At 40.1% G+C, this 15,071-nt stretch overlaps 1 protein-coding gene across 1 annotated transcript in view; it reads left to right on the top strand.

Moving 5' to 3' along the window:
• The window catches only part of LOC144889054 (neuron navigator 2-like), a 64,309-nt gene extending 49,827 nt beyond the window's left edge, over positions 1–14,482 (top strand). The window contains exons 9-11 of the mRNA XM_078768863.1: positions 11,018–11,101; positions 11,625–11,736; positions 14,283–14,482. Coding sequence (XP_078624989.1) covers positions 11,018–11,101; positions 11,625–11,736; positions 14,283–14,482 — 396 coding nt within the window. The remainder of the gene's footprint in view (positions 1–11,017; positions 11,102–11,624; positions 11,737–14,282) is intronic.
• Positions 14,483–15,071: the final 589 nt, after the last annotated feature.

Genomic DNA, 15,071 nt, shown 5'->3' with positions numbered 1-15,071 from the left:
GCAAAAGGTTTCCTTTGTTTTCCTCATCCTGGAATTTAAGAAGATGCACAGTGGGCATGGATTATAAAGTCGCTCGGCATGTTTCCTTCGCTCAAATTTGGCGGCAAACATGAGTAATATAACTGGAATAGAGAACCGTTTGCTCTTTGGGAAGGGTGGCGCACAGCCACATGCTCCGATCATTGTGGAATACATCTTTCTGCGCAGCTTTTAAAGCAAAGCTCCTGAGAGTCTGAGCTGCTCTCGCATGATGTCCAGAAGTAATGCAAATGGTCTGCCGTGGCACTCCTTGAATTATTACCCTCCCGCTTGCCATGAGGCATCGTGCCATCAGCTCATAGCAGAAGCCACCTCGGCATGCCGCGTCCTTCATATTGCCACCTTTCAGGATGGGAACCGCGATGCCAAACCGACACACCAGGTAGGGGAGGCTCTCAAACTGATGTATTGTTTAATTCCAATGGTGTGCTAACTGCATGAGCTATGTTTGTTTTTAATTACTTTTTACCTTGTTTTTTAACTTGTCATGTGGTCTTCAGGTCAATAATAGAGAAGTCCAAAACTTATACTTTTCAGGTCTCTTATTATGTGTTCTTCAGGCAGATGTACTCAAACCCGGCAAACATGAAACCTGGCAAAGTGAATTTCATCAGCAATGTGAAGCATGAAAAATGTTTTGTTTTCATTTTTCATCTTGACTTTCTGAACAAATATAAATGAGGTGTTTGTAATGTGTATTTCAGCATTTATAACAACCACATCAGCAGAGCATTGCCCAGTGCCTGTAAAGATGAATTTATGCTTGCTCCTGCGGATGATGGCATATATGGCTGGTTATGTGGTGGCTGAAAAATCATTAAACTATATGAAGGTCAGCGCAAGTGCATTTATCAGGGCAAAAGTCGTCTCATGCCGCGTTTTCAATCAGGTAGTTGATGAATATGTTGTAAATTGACATTACGGCAGCTTTTTAGCTTTTGAATTATGTTATAGTACTTCGTACAACTGACGTGTCCCTACTGTGTTGATTTTCTAGTATTGAGGAGGTGTATCCGAGGGATAGTATGAGATTAAGTTTAAAAAAAAAAAGCAAGAATCTCCACTTAAACAATTTGATAAATAAGTTAATTGATGCTTATGTTGAAGTGCAATATATACTGTGTGTGTTGTTGGTTGTTATCTTCATTTGCGTATTTCAGGAGGTGGAACGGAGTCCTCTCAGGATCCAAAGTATCCACCTCTTCTTCGGTAAGGGTTCACGGTTCATGGACCAAGCTGTTCAACTTTTTCAGAGTTTTGTTCCAAGGGATATTTTCAGGATCGTCACCGAATCCCGGATTGCCTCCATTTGTAGTTCGTTTGTGGTAATATTTCCGGGGATGGTTTTCAAAATCTCAGTGAGGTTCTTCTTCATCATTCCTGTTGCTCCAATTATCACTGGTCAATTTTGATACTTTCAGCTTCCAAGATCTCTTGACCTCATTTTTGAGGTCCTGGTATTTGATCATTTTTTGGATTTCTGCGTTGTTTAGACCAAAATCGCTGGGTACTGATATCTCAATCATCAATGCTGTTTTTTCCTTTTTGTTCCGGAGTACAATATCCGGATGCAAAGCTTTGTTTTCTATGTTCACGCTCGATGGAATCATCAGGTCTTACGTGAGCATGACGCCCTCATTTTCAATGATTGCCCTTGGTTCGTGTTTCCATGAGTTTTCTGGTACTAACCACCTTTAGAGGCCATTTTTCCCCACAGAGCAGGGGTTGGCCTTTTTTGGGGCACCATGGTCCCCTTTTTTTTGAAGCAATGTTTTATGGCCGGATGCCCTTCCTGCCGTCAACCCTGTTAGTCGCCTCTTGCGACACACAGGGAATTACCAGCAAACTCAATTTGCCGACCTCCGAAGGATGTCAGGCTGAGTCAACCCCCCTGGCGTTAATTCAGCGATCGACCGGGATTCGAACCCAGGATCCTTGGATCCCAAGCCGGCACCCTAACCGCTAAGCCAACACCAAGCTAGATTTCTGGTACTGAGATATTTAAATTTTTGAAGATATGCCAATGAATCACTTTACCTACTTTGTTGTGCCGTTGTGTGTACAGTTGTTCTGATAATAGTTTTTTGCATCCCGAGAGCAGGTGGCTCATACTTTCTGTTTCTGTCTTGCAGAATCTACACTTGTCCGTCTTGCTCAGCACCGCCATGTGTGTGTGTGTGCATGTGTGTGTGTGTACATACACCAGACTCAGTGATGTAGTGGTTAGAGCATCTGCTCTGAGTCTAGAACGTCTGTGGTTCAAACCCCAGCTGAGTCACACCAAAGACTTTTAAATTAGTACATGCTGCTTCCTTGCTCGGTGCCCAGCATTTAATAGGACATGGCACAGACGAGCAAAGCTGGGACGGGTCTGGCAAACTCCATATCACATGCACAAAGGGGTGTCATTAATGGGGGCCAAAGAGGAGAGAAAGCCAAACAAATATTGGAAGGAGAAGCATGGAATTAGTTTGAAGGGGATTGTGTTTCAAGAGTATGAAGTTCGAGGTCATTAGTTTTTCATTATTTGGTGTTATTTTTTTTTTTTTGCTTTTGTTTCAACGATCATCAGCAGATTGTCCTTCAAATAAGAAAATAATGTACAGCATTTTCAAATTATGTTGAAAGTAAGCTTAATTGATATGGCAATAGTTTTCTGTTCAATATTTGCTACAATAGCTTATCTTGCCTTGGGGTACATGACAACAGAGACTTCGATACTTGAGGTGCAAAGATGTTGCTAAGGAAAAAGTGGCACCGAATGTTAGTTCGCTTGACTTGGTTCTGTGGAATACTGACGACTCCCAGCCTTTGCTGCCAGACAGAGAAGGCCACGTACTGATCTCATTACAATGCCATGACTTCATTTTGGGATTATTCATTCGTCTTTATTTTCATAATTATGTCTTCACACTGTCACAAGCTCGGTGGTTTTACTCTACTGTAGGCATGATGGACCCTGGCTCAATGCAACTGACAGTTATCCAAAGTATTAGCCGAGAGGGTACAATGGCTAAGATGGTCAGCCTTTATGTGCAAGGCGAGCGGTTGGCAGGATTCAATAGAACAACGGTCGAGCCAATTCTACAGTACAGAAGATATAAAGTCTGGGTTTATTGTTTTAATAATTAGGCCAAGTAAAATATTTTACAGTATTAGTTTCTTGTCTGGCCTTTTCAAAAAAAGGAGGAGCGGGCAAATTACTATTTGATATTTTCCAGATTTTTGATATTTTTTCCAAGATGACCGCCACATAGTGCAGTCAAGAGACCAAAGACTCTTACTATCATATTACCAACACCCATCCCATACAGGCATACACCATTACAAATTATTGTGGTTATATACCCAATACTGCCAGCATTACAGATGGATACACAAATGAAGATCATTTAAAGACCTAGGTCTACTGTACTTCATCAGTAGCTCAATTAAAGCTACTGAGAAAGTTTGTTCTTGAGATTGTTAATTCTCATGTTATCGCTCGAGCTTCTTGGCTGGCTACCTTAAATGCACACGTTATGCACATGACATCTCTCGAAAATGGCATTTGCTGAGCGCACGGTGTGGCGTGACCAAGCGTACTTGCAGACGGGATCAATTTCAATTGCATGAGCGCTCGCTACACCTATAGGGACCACAAAATAATTATTGGTCTGGGTTCCAGACTCCTGTGACAAACATTTTTTTAGCTGCGACGAGCAGCTCGATGAGAGGACCGCGTTGTTGTTCTTGTTGTTGGGGTGCCTTTTTGAATAGCGCATGCGCATACACTCAGACGTGCGTTGGTATGAGGTAAGAACATATTGCAACGGATATCCTCATGATTCTACACGTCGCAGCTGGTGACCACACTGTGGTCATTTTTCTCTTGTTGAATAGCGCATGCACATACACTCGGACGTGCGTTGGTATGAGGTAAGAACATCGCGGACGAAAATCGTGATTTGTTTGAAGAAACCAGAATAAATTTAGCAACAAAGACAACATGAATGTTTTCATATAAATCTCGTTTCACAGAACTTGACACAAACTAGGTGTAATTATTGAATACCGCATGTGCATACACTCGGACTTCCCCTACCGACCAAGCCCGTTTCAAATTATCCCTCTGCCACCCAGAATTAACATTAATAAATAACATTAATGAATTAACATTAACATTAACAAAAATAACATTCACGTCCATACATTATATGTAATCAGTTGATGAAGCATGTTGCGTCGCAAAACAAAGGACAAGACCAGAACTGAAAGACAAAAAGACGCGAGTGCATGCGTATAATTTAATGACTGGTCGAATTTGGTAGTGCATATTGCAACGGATATCCTCATGATTCTACACATCGCAACTGGTGACCACACTGTGGTCATTTTTCTCTTGTTTTTTAATATCTGGACATAAAATAGTGAATATCAAAAGAAAAGAGGCGGTCATCAAAAAGGGAAGCAGTCGGAGAGGAGAAACTAATAATTTATTTTACTTGGCCTGGTATAGACTATGGCAAGATATTTACATACCAACGGTTTGTTTGACATTTAAGGCAAGTTTTGTGGAATTTGAATGCATAGCAAAGAGTCATCCAAGTACTGATATGACAAAAATGTGAATACGTTAATCAGATGGGAATTCCAAATCCAGCTCAGGCAATTGCAGTACTGACCTTTAAACCTGCTGATAATGCCAGGGTATGTATGGTACCAGCTAACTTGCACACCATTGACATTCTTTCACCCAGTAGTTAATGCATGGATGGTCCCATTTCAAAGATAGTAGCAGCAGAAACAGTGGAGTGGTTTAAACTGGAATTTTCTTAGAGGGATACATGGATATTGACAGGACAGTGAGGTCGCTCGTGCATGGATGGGTGAATCCGTGATTGTGTGCATGTGTAGTGATTGTGATGTCATTGAGAGGGTTTAATCATGGTGAATGTGTCGTCGGTGTTTGTTCATTCATCACCCTAACAAACCCTCCACCCCCAGTGAAATTAAGTTGATAAACTGGTAGGTTGAATTGTTGTGGTGGTGATGAAGTGCATGCGTGATTGAGGGGCCAATGCCTCCCCCATGTCCAAGTTCCTTGTCTATCATCCTTGTTTATAATTTACATTTGCAATTCAAGCATCGACAATATATAATCATCTCAGGATCATGCCATGCATCTACTGCAGATCAAAACTGTCTTCCCCTAACTTAGTTTTACATTGTTGGAGAATAAGTGTGTGGAAGTCACCTCAAATTAAAACCACTGAATATGGTGGGTGAGGCAAATGTTTGCATTCCCACAACGACCCAGTTTTGAAAAATGCTAATGTTGTTGGACACATTTTTTAAAATATGAAGCACCTTTATGGTGGGGATGTATTTGTGTGTTGTACTTATTTGTTTACATTACAAGTCATAATGAATAAGCAAGAAAGACCCCACTATGGTCTGACCTGCAACAATATCCGGTAAAGGGCCGATTGGAAAACGTACAGTGCATTCAGAAAGTATTCAGACCCCTTCACTTTTTTCACATTTTGTTATGTTGCAGCCTTATGCTGAAATCGTTTAAATTCATTTTTTCCCTCATCAATCTACACTCAATACCCCATAATAACAAAGAGAAAACAGGATTTTAGAAAGTTTTGCAAATTTATTAAAAGGAAAAAACTGAAATATCACATTTACATACAGTCACATGAAAAAGTAAGTCCACTCCATGTAAAGTTTTGGCTTTTTCAACGTATTTCAACATACAGCTATTTGATCTTCATTTCAACAATATTGAGAGATAAAGGTGATATAATAAAACAAATATCATGAAACATATACATTTTGTAGTCCATTGTATAATTTAAATAAACATAAATGCAAATTTCGCATGTGGAAAAAGTAAGTACACCCCTACATTTATCACTACTTCGAATGCCTAAAATTAGAATCAAGTGCAACAGCTCAGGTGCAAATGATTAGAACGTCATCAGAGAGGATCTTGGAGGAACCTGTCTTATTTAAATCTCAGACATTTAGTTTGTTTGCTATGTTGTTGAAGTGTGCGGCGTCACCATGCCTAGATCAAAAGAGCTCTCTGAGGCCTTCAGAAAGAAGGTTATAGATGCCTACGAGTCTGGGGAGGGATTTAAAAAGATCTACAAACAATTTGAAATCAATCATTCGACTGTCTGGAAGATCATCTACAAGTGGAGAAGATTCCAACCAACTGCCAACTTGTTCAGGCCAGGCCACCCCAGCAAGTTCAGGCCGAGAGCAGACCGCAAGATGCTGAAAGAAGTGTCTAAGAACCCCAGAATGTCATCACGGGACCTACAGGTAGCTCTTGCCACTGTTGATGTCAAAGTGCACGAGTCTACCATTAGAAAGACGCTGCACAAATTTGATCTACATGGGAGGTGTGCCAGGAGGAAACCTTTGCTGTCCAGAAAGAGCATCAGGGCAAGACTAAAGTTTGCCAATGAACACCGAGGCAAAGACCAGCAATTCTGGAACAATGTGCTCTGGACAGATGAGTCAAAGGTGGAGCTATTTGGCCACAGTACCAGAAGACATGTTTGGCGAAAACCAAAGACAGCATTTGACCACAATAACCTGATACCAACTGTAAAGCATGGTGGTGGAAATATTATGGTTTGGGGCAGCTTTGCTGCATCAGGGCCTGGGCAGCTCACCATCATATAATCCACTATGAATTCTTCATTGTACCAGAGGGTGCTTGAGGATAATGTGAGGCCATCTGTCGGAAAGTTGAAGCTCAACCGAAGGTGGACCTTGCAACATGACAATTACCCTAAACATACCAGTAAATCCACCAAGGAATGGCTGAAAACATCGAGATGTTGTGGGGGGGATTTGAAACGAGCTGTGCATGTAATAAACCCCTCAAACATCGCACAGCTGAAATAATTCTGCATGGAGGAGTGGGCAAAAATTTCTCCCAGTCGATGTCAGAGACTGGTAGACTGTTATAAGGAACGCCTACTTGAGGTTGTTTCTGCCAAAGGGGGCAATACCACCTATTAGAGCCACGCGTGTACTTACTTTTTCCACATGCGAAATTTGCATTTATGTTTATTTAAATTATACAATGGACTACAAAATGTAAATATTTCATGATATTTGTTATATTATATCACCTTTATCTATCAATATTGTTGAAATGAAGATCAAATAGCTGTATGTTGTAATATGTTGAAAAAGTCAAAACTTTACATGGGGTGTACTTACTTTTTCACGTGACTGTAAGTATTCATACCCTTTGCTATGACACTTTAAATTTAGCTCAAGTGCCTCCCATTTCTCTTGATCATCTTTGAGATGTTTCTACACCTTGACTGAAGTCCACCTGTGGTAAATTCAATTGATTGGACATGATTTGGAAAGGCACACACCTGTCTATATAAGGTCTCACAGCTGACAATGCATATCAGAGCAAAAACCAAGCCATGAGGTCAAAGGAACTGCCTGCAGAGCTCAGAGACAGGATTGTGTCGAGGCACAGATCTGCGGAAGCGTGCAAAAATATTTCTACTGCATTGAAGGTTCCCAAGAGCACAGTGGCCTCCATAATTCTTAAATGGAAGAAGTTTGGAACAACCAGGACTCTTCCTAGACCTGGCCGCTCGGCCAAACTGAGCAATCGGGGGAGAAGGGCCTTGGTAAGAGAGGCGACCAAAAACCCGATGGTCACTGGTTGAGCTCCAGAGATCCTGTGTGGGAATGGGAGAAACTTCCAGAAGGACAACCATCACTGCAACACTCCACCGATCTGGGCTTTATGGCAGAGTGGCCAGACGGAAGCCTCTCCTAAGTAAAAGACACATGAAAGCCCACTTGGAGTTTGCAAAAAAGCACCTAAAGGACTCAGACTGTGAGAAACAAGATTATGTGGTCTGATGAAACTAAGATTGAACTGTTTGGCTTCCGTTTGGCCATTCTGCCATAAAGCCCAGATCGGTGGAGTGTTCCCACCTGTTTTTGGATACTCGAGGCTCGCGGAAGAGCTCGTACATTGAATGGATGGATGAGGACATAACAGACAAAACAGGACGCAAATCACGCATGCATGGGGTGGATAAGATGGACACAAAAGGAAACTCTGAGGAGGGAAAATTGGAAGTAGGAGCGATTTGGGTGCAGTTAACGAGGGTAGAAGAGATCATAGTCTTGGATTGCGGATGAACTGAGATGGTGATGAACAGTCATCTTGAAGACCAGAGGATGTGGAAGCTGATTATACAGGTGGGAAAAAGAGGAACACATGAGTGGATGTGAGCAGTGATCCTGGATGAAGGTAGTTTCACCAGAAGGGGTTGATGGTAAAAGGTGTGAGCCCTGCAGAAGCCTGGGGAAGACAAATCGGAGCAGAAGGTGCAAGACCAAAAAGGAGGAGGTAGAAGACAGAGAGACCACCGACGTGTCTGTGATGGCAAAGTGATAGACCCATAGACTCCGCTTCACTGCAGGAGATTACTATGATCTTGAAGGCCTTGGTTTCCACGTCGTTAAGCTGAGCAAGATGTGAGGCAGAGGAGCCAGCCCAGAGGGGAAAGCAATACTCCATCAAGTTTCAGATGAAAGCCTTGTAGGTAGATAGGAGTTCAGGTGTGCCAAGGAAGGACTTTGTACAATGGATACCCAGTCGGTGGCTGGCTTTGGAGGCCAACTTTGAAATGTGGGTTACTCAAGAAAGATTATGGGTGCCAAAGCTCAGTTAATGCCAGGAAAAAAAAGGCAATTGTAACTTTGAGAAAACAAGGCCTTGAAACAGTTGCAATGCTGGAGCTGTTGAGCTGTGCTCTAATATCCAGTGCTGTAAGACATCTGTTGCGCAGACTGGTGATTCAGATTAATTGTCCTGCAATTCTGTTGTGATTCTTGGTTGACCAGAACGTTTTCTATCTGCATTTCAACCATTTTCGTTATGTCGCTTAATGGCACAAGCAACTGCATTTACTGACACTTGTAATTTTTTGCAATTTGTCTCAAGGATTGGCCTTCTTTTCTCAAAGTTACAATTTCTTGTCTTTTTTCTGGCATTAGCTGAGCTTTGGCACCCATGTTCATGCAATCTGAAACAAAAAAAACATTCGATTGTATGGCTGGCCTATCTGTAAACATTTTTTTTCAACGCCTGGCAATAATAAGCAATGCACGTGATGAAGAAACGAAGCACAAACATTCATTCTACACAGAGCAGAGTATTTGTAAACAGTTGTTGCTCCTGAGATGAAACATTAATAACATTAACTTCGTGTTTCAGTTTGGATTTAGTGTTTTGATTTAGTCAGTTTAGGATTTCGACCACGAAATCCACTGACTAAATCACTAAGCCACGGATTTCGACCTATTTCCAAAAATTGCATTAAACCTACGTTTCGCACAAGAAAGATGCATTGAAGCACAATATATTAGCAGTAGATAAGCATATATATCTTTGGTAAGAGTTTTGTTCACATTTTACGTTCATTTTGCACATTAAACAGTAAAATAACAAAAAATGTTGGGTGTACCTAAACTTTTGACCGATAGTGTATATTTTTTAACAAATGGTCACTTTTATTTAGCCATATGGTTGTAAATAAAGGAGATAGCGAGACGTTTCGATCAATCGGGTCAATTCGCACCCTCGACTGTTGAATACTATTTCTCCATAAGATTGGCAAAAAAATACTTGAGAAGATGGTTAATAATTTTTTTTGGACAAAGGAAACAAACCTATTTCTTTGTAACGCACATTTCTGGTTATAATAACGATTTAATGTAGTTTGAAACTGAACCATTAACAGTGGTACCGGTAAATGTTGTTTTGTTTCCGGCAAGGAAAGCAAAATCACTCGCTGGGTTTAAATGTAACGATGAGGAAGTGAGGATGAACCGATGAGGGGTTTCACTGTACTGTTTAAAAAAAAATTACAGCAGAAGCTCGGGCCCCTCAGCGGACCCCGGGCCCGAGGCAGCGACCCTGTCTGACGCGCCCTCTCAACGCCCCTTGACATAGGTAGTGAGACATCACAATGACAACAGTGGTTTATTTTTTAATGATTATTTTCTGGAGACTGCTTATTAAATTTTGATGGAATGGTTCTACGTCTCAATAAATCCGTGTTAATTCCGGTGCATGAGAAGTCATATGGGATACGGAATGATCAAAGGGAATGCTTTAATTTGCGGGACACGATTTGAGCATATTGTCTGGAAGGTTGGATGATGTCATTGGGGTTTCTTATTTACTTTTTAACAAGCAGATTAACTCATTACATCTCGCTCTCATCACATGCCTTTCCATAATCTATGTGTATGCTCTTATCTGCATTTGCTCTTTCTGTCGTACAAAATGACCCAATCGTTTGGTTGGTGTGCCAGCCAATCAGTGTGAGGACAACGTATAGTTTATCATCTCATTGGCCGATCGTGGTACAGATTTTCACCTTTACATCTGAACAGAGCATCTATGCCATAAAGACTTGACAGCGTAATATTTGGCCATGAGGCCAATCGTCCTTAATCGAAGGGAATGGTCAACAATCTCAAACAAAAACTCTGTATCAACTCTAAGACTTATCTTTCCCTCTGAGATATGGTGAGCTGAACAGCAGTAAACTCTTTAAAACCAGATGCACATTTGCCTCCTAGAAATGGTAGTCGGTAAAAAGCAGGAGAACTACTGTTTTTTAATATAAAATCCCCAGATGCAAGTGCTTTTTCAGGCCTAAGCATTTTGGATATTTTTTTGTGGCAGTTCACAATTGCCTTGTCTTGCACCTTTTGCATCTTGTTCTTGCATCAGATAATGATTTTTTATTTGCGTTTTTGCGTTTTCTTTCCTATTAGAGTCTCACTCGAGGAACAAATAAATCCAAATGCTTGTAATAATTGTGGTTGGTGTAAATGGTCATCTTTGATCTACTGGATAATTTTGAACTTCTTTTAGCCATAATGGTAGTTCTTGATTATCCCCATATGTTCCCAGCAGGCCCACCTAGTAGCTGCCTTTGAGCAAAGCCTGGCCAACATGACAAGTCGCTTACAGAGTCTCACAATGTCTGCAGAACAGAAGGTACAAGTATTACATCTATCTTGTGAGTCACTTAGGAGGAACCAAGTAATGCTCTAGAAAAGTTCATATAAAGGGGTACCCTACATCTGGCAAATAAAATAAATCTACTTCTTCGTGTAGCTGTATGAATCAAATTGGCGCCTCTTTATATGAACTTTTCGAGAGCATTACTTGGTTCCTCCTCAGAACACAAGGGTAGTCCAGCATGCACATAAGATTTTTTTGAATATCCCTTCTTCTGTATTGTTTGGCATTTTCCATAAGCTGCAGAATGTCCCTTCTTTTCTCGAGTTTGCCGCATGGCACATACCATATAAAACAGCCTTTTCTATGCCCCTGGCATTTTCCTCATGATGGTTGTTTGGGGTTATGCGGTCAGCTTTACATTTTGAACTTAATCCGATATTGGTCTGAATGTAGTCCAAAATATTGTATACCTTTATACCACGTGGCCAAAAGAATGTTGATACCATACGATTGGCCTTTTTGCCATTCTGATCTTTTGTATTTCTCTCGCTGAAAGGACTCTGAGCTGAATGAACTGAGGAAGACCATTGAGATGTTGAAGAGACAGAATGCTGCAGCTCAGGCTGCCATTAGTGGAGTCATCAACACTCCAGAGCCCTCCCGCAAAGGTATGACTCACACACACAAAGAAATAAGAAATGAACTTTTTATATCACAGCATTTGTCAGCCACGCACAGCAGAAGATGGGGTTTTGCATGTGTGTGTGCGTGTGTGCGTGTGTGTGTGTGTGTGTGTGTGTGTGTGTGTGTGTGTGTGTGTGTGTGTGTGTGTGTCAGTCAGTCAGTCAACATTTAAACTTTTTTCATCAAATTTTCAACAAACCTTTATTATGACAATATGGAGAACACCAATAAAAAATAGCACTCGTGTCCGAAGGAATCAGTTCAGTTTGACATTGTAATATGAAATAGGCAAAGCCGAGAAAAGAACAAAACCCTTTAGTTTAGAATTACCCATTAGAACCATTTAGAATTACCCTTCAATATTTCTCTTTAGAATTACCCTTTAAAATTATCCTTTAAAACTACCCTTTAGAACCCTTTGGAATTCCCTTTTATAACGACCCTTTAGCTCTTACACCGGCCTCGACTTAGTATACAAAAAAAATGGAACACTTTAGAATTACCCTTTAGAACTATACAGTCCCTTTAGAACCCTTTGGAATTACCCTCTATAAACCATTCGAATTAGCCTTTGAAACCCTCTAGAATTACACTTTAGAACCCTTTAGAATTATACGCTGTAGGCTAGAAAGGTTCTTCTTCTTCATATTTTGATGGACGGACATAGCCAGATATTGAAGTGGCTCCGTCGCTTAAATACTGGATCAAAATGTGAAAGAGGAAAGTCATCACGACTATGGCCTTATTAGCTATGCCGCAGGGGGTCAAGTGCAAGATGGTCCATTTTTTTTTTATCGCTTCCATGTTGCTGTATTTATTTATTTACCATTCAGCTTCAGTGTGTGTGTCCAGGCAAAACATTTTCACAAATTGAGCTTTTATCATCAAATCTTCAACAAACCTTTATTGTGAGAATATGGAGAACACAAGTTAATAAAATATACAAATATTTTCAACTGTCATTTTCAAGTTTAGTTCGAGTAGAGTGGGGTTTTTTCCGTTCGTTTTATTTTTCGTGAGTTACTTTTTTCGTTCGTTAGTTTTAGTTTGAGTGTTTAATTAAATCCTCAATTTTCTGTATGCAACGTTTTTTCCTGTCAGGTCAGACATTGTTAGCTGGTGTTTGCCATCCACAACATCATATATAATTTGTTGTGCATTTCATGGAATGTTGTAGTTCAACATGCCATGTCGATTCCATTAGCTAAAGAGCTCAGCTGCTTGAGAGTTCTGGGGTCAGAGAAGTCTTTTTTGTCTGGAAGTTGTTGAACAACCCTTTATATGGAAACTGTCTGTATGCTGTCACTGGAAGCAGGCTGTCTTGTATTGAACAATGGTTGTACACAACCTCAATGAACTCGCTCTAGACAATATGTTGGCTCATGCATTCCCACCTTTACAGAACCTTCTACCATACATATGGACAAAAAAGCATCCTACTATAATTGGAAGAGTCTTAGAAAAGTGCTGGTCAATAGAGGGACTCAAAAGTATTCCATGAGACTAGAAAGTATCTGAAAATGCAAAGCCCGTCTGCATGTCCGTTTGTATTCAGACGTCTTCTTCTTCTTCTTCTTCTTCCGTAAGCTGGAAATAACGAAAATATATATATTTTAAATACAAAATGAAAATGGACGATTTTATGCAACCTTAACCATTGACCTTTTCATCTAAAAAACCAATCAACTCCTACGTTTTGATTAGTGAACCAATTCAGTGACCTGATCGGCACATTCTTTACATTTCAGGTCAATCGGGTGAAAATTGGTGATTTTATGCAACCTTGACCTTTGGCCTTTTGATTAAAAAAAAAAACAATCTGCTTTTAGCTTTTGATTGGTGAACCTATTCTGTGACCTAATATGCAAATTCTTTAAATTTGATGTGATTTTGACCTTTTGACCAAATTATTAATTTTCCTTCTCCATATTCTCATATTAAAGCTTTGCTGAAAATTTGATGACAAAACTCAAATGGTAAATTTTAATTTCAGGTCAATTGGATGAAAATTGATGATTTTAGGTGACTCTGACCTTTAACCTTTTAACAAAATTATTAATTTGTCTTCCCCACATTATCATTATAGAGCTTTGGTGAAAATTTGATGACAATAACTCAAATGGTAAAAAAAAAAGTTGCGTCGAGGACAGACAGACACACACACACACACACACACACACACACACACACACACACACACACACACACACACACACACACACACACACACACACACACAAGTGATTACAAAACCCCGTCTCTTGCTGCACAAGGGGCGGGCTAAAAATGAATGAACAAAAATGAATAACAATGGGCTAAAAAATGAACAGTATTAGGTTTTGGATCCTCAAATATCATTTCAGACATTTTATCTTTCTCGGAATGAAATTTCAACTCTATACACTTAACATGAAATATCATTATCTTGCATGTGCATGCTTTTCTTCCAATGGCGTTGTATAAAGAATGACTAAAATTCAAACGATTTTCTTTTTGGATGTTGTGCCCATTTCCCTGGCCCATCATATAGGGAGTGCAAGCTCAAGCCAGTCCTCTGATGCTCGAATGCGACGCCAACATTCTTCAGACAGCGTTTCGAGCATTAACAGCGCCACGAGCCACTCCAGCATGGGTAGCTGCACTGAGACACCTGACGCGAGGAAGAAGAAAAAGAAGAATTGGGTATGGGGCGATTTGGCACCGTTTAAATGGACCCCGCTGTACCGCTAAAGTCACAAGTATCTCATTGTCAGGCCATGGGCATGGGCCAACCAATGTTGGTGTGATTTGAATCATTTTATTACCAAAGGCAGAGGGACCTCTTTGTAATGTGAATGAAATAGTGTGCGACTGAATCCTAATTGGGATTCTTGCACAGTCGACTTCACACCAAGAGTATGGCGGTGTGAATATTATCTTGTTTATATGACACATTCACACTACAGGTAAATGTCTTGCAATCTCCGAAGTGATCTCGTTGTTTAAGGTATTTATTTTCACTTTCAACCCTATTAAGACTGGTGCTTATTTCTCAATACAGGAAAATAAATTTAATAAGATGTCTTGGATCAACTTTGACAAGACAAAATTGACATATTAGTATGTCTGTATGTGTGTGTATTTATATATATACATATTTACATATATATATTTACATAATTATGTATTATGTACATAATACATACATATTACACATACATATGTACACATACATATGTGTACATACATATGTACATACATATGTATACATACATATATATGTATACATATGTATGTATACATACGTATGTATGTATATATATACATACGTATATACATA

This window comes from Myxine glutinosa, unplaced genomic scaffold, assembly GCF_964187855.1.
Source record: "Myxine glutinosa unplaced genomic scaffold, kmMyxGlut1.1 SCAFFOLD_623, whole genome shotgun sequence".
NCBI classification, from domain to species: domain Eukaryota; kingdom Metazoa; phylum Chordata; class Myxini; order Myxiniformes; family Myxinidae; genus Myxine; species Myxine glutinosa.
The sequence above is the reverse complement of the archived record's forward strand: the minus strand, read 5'-3'. Positions and strand labels throughout refer to the sequence as shown.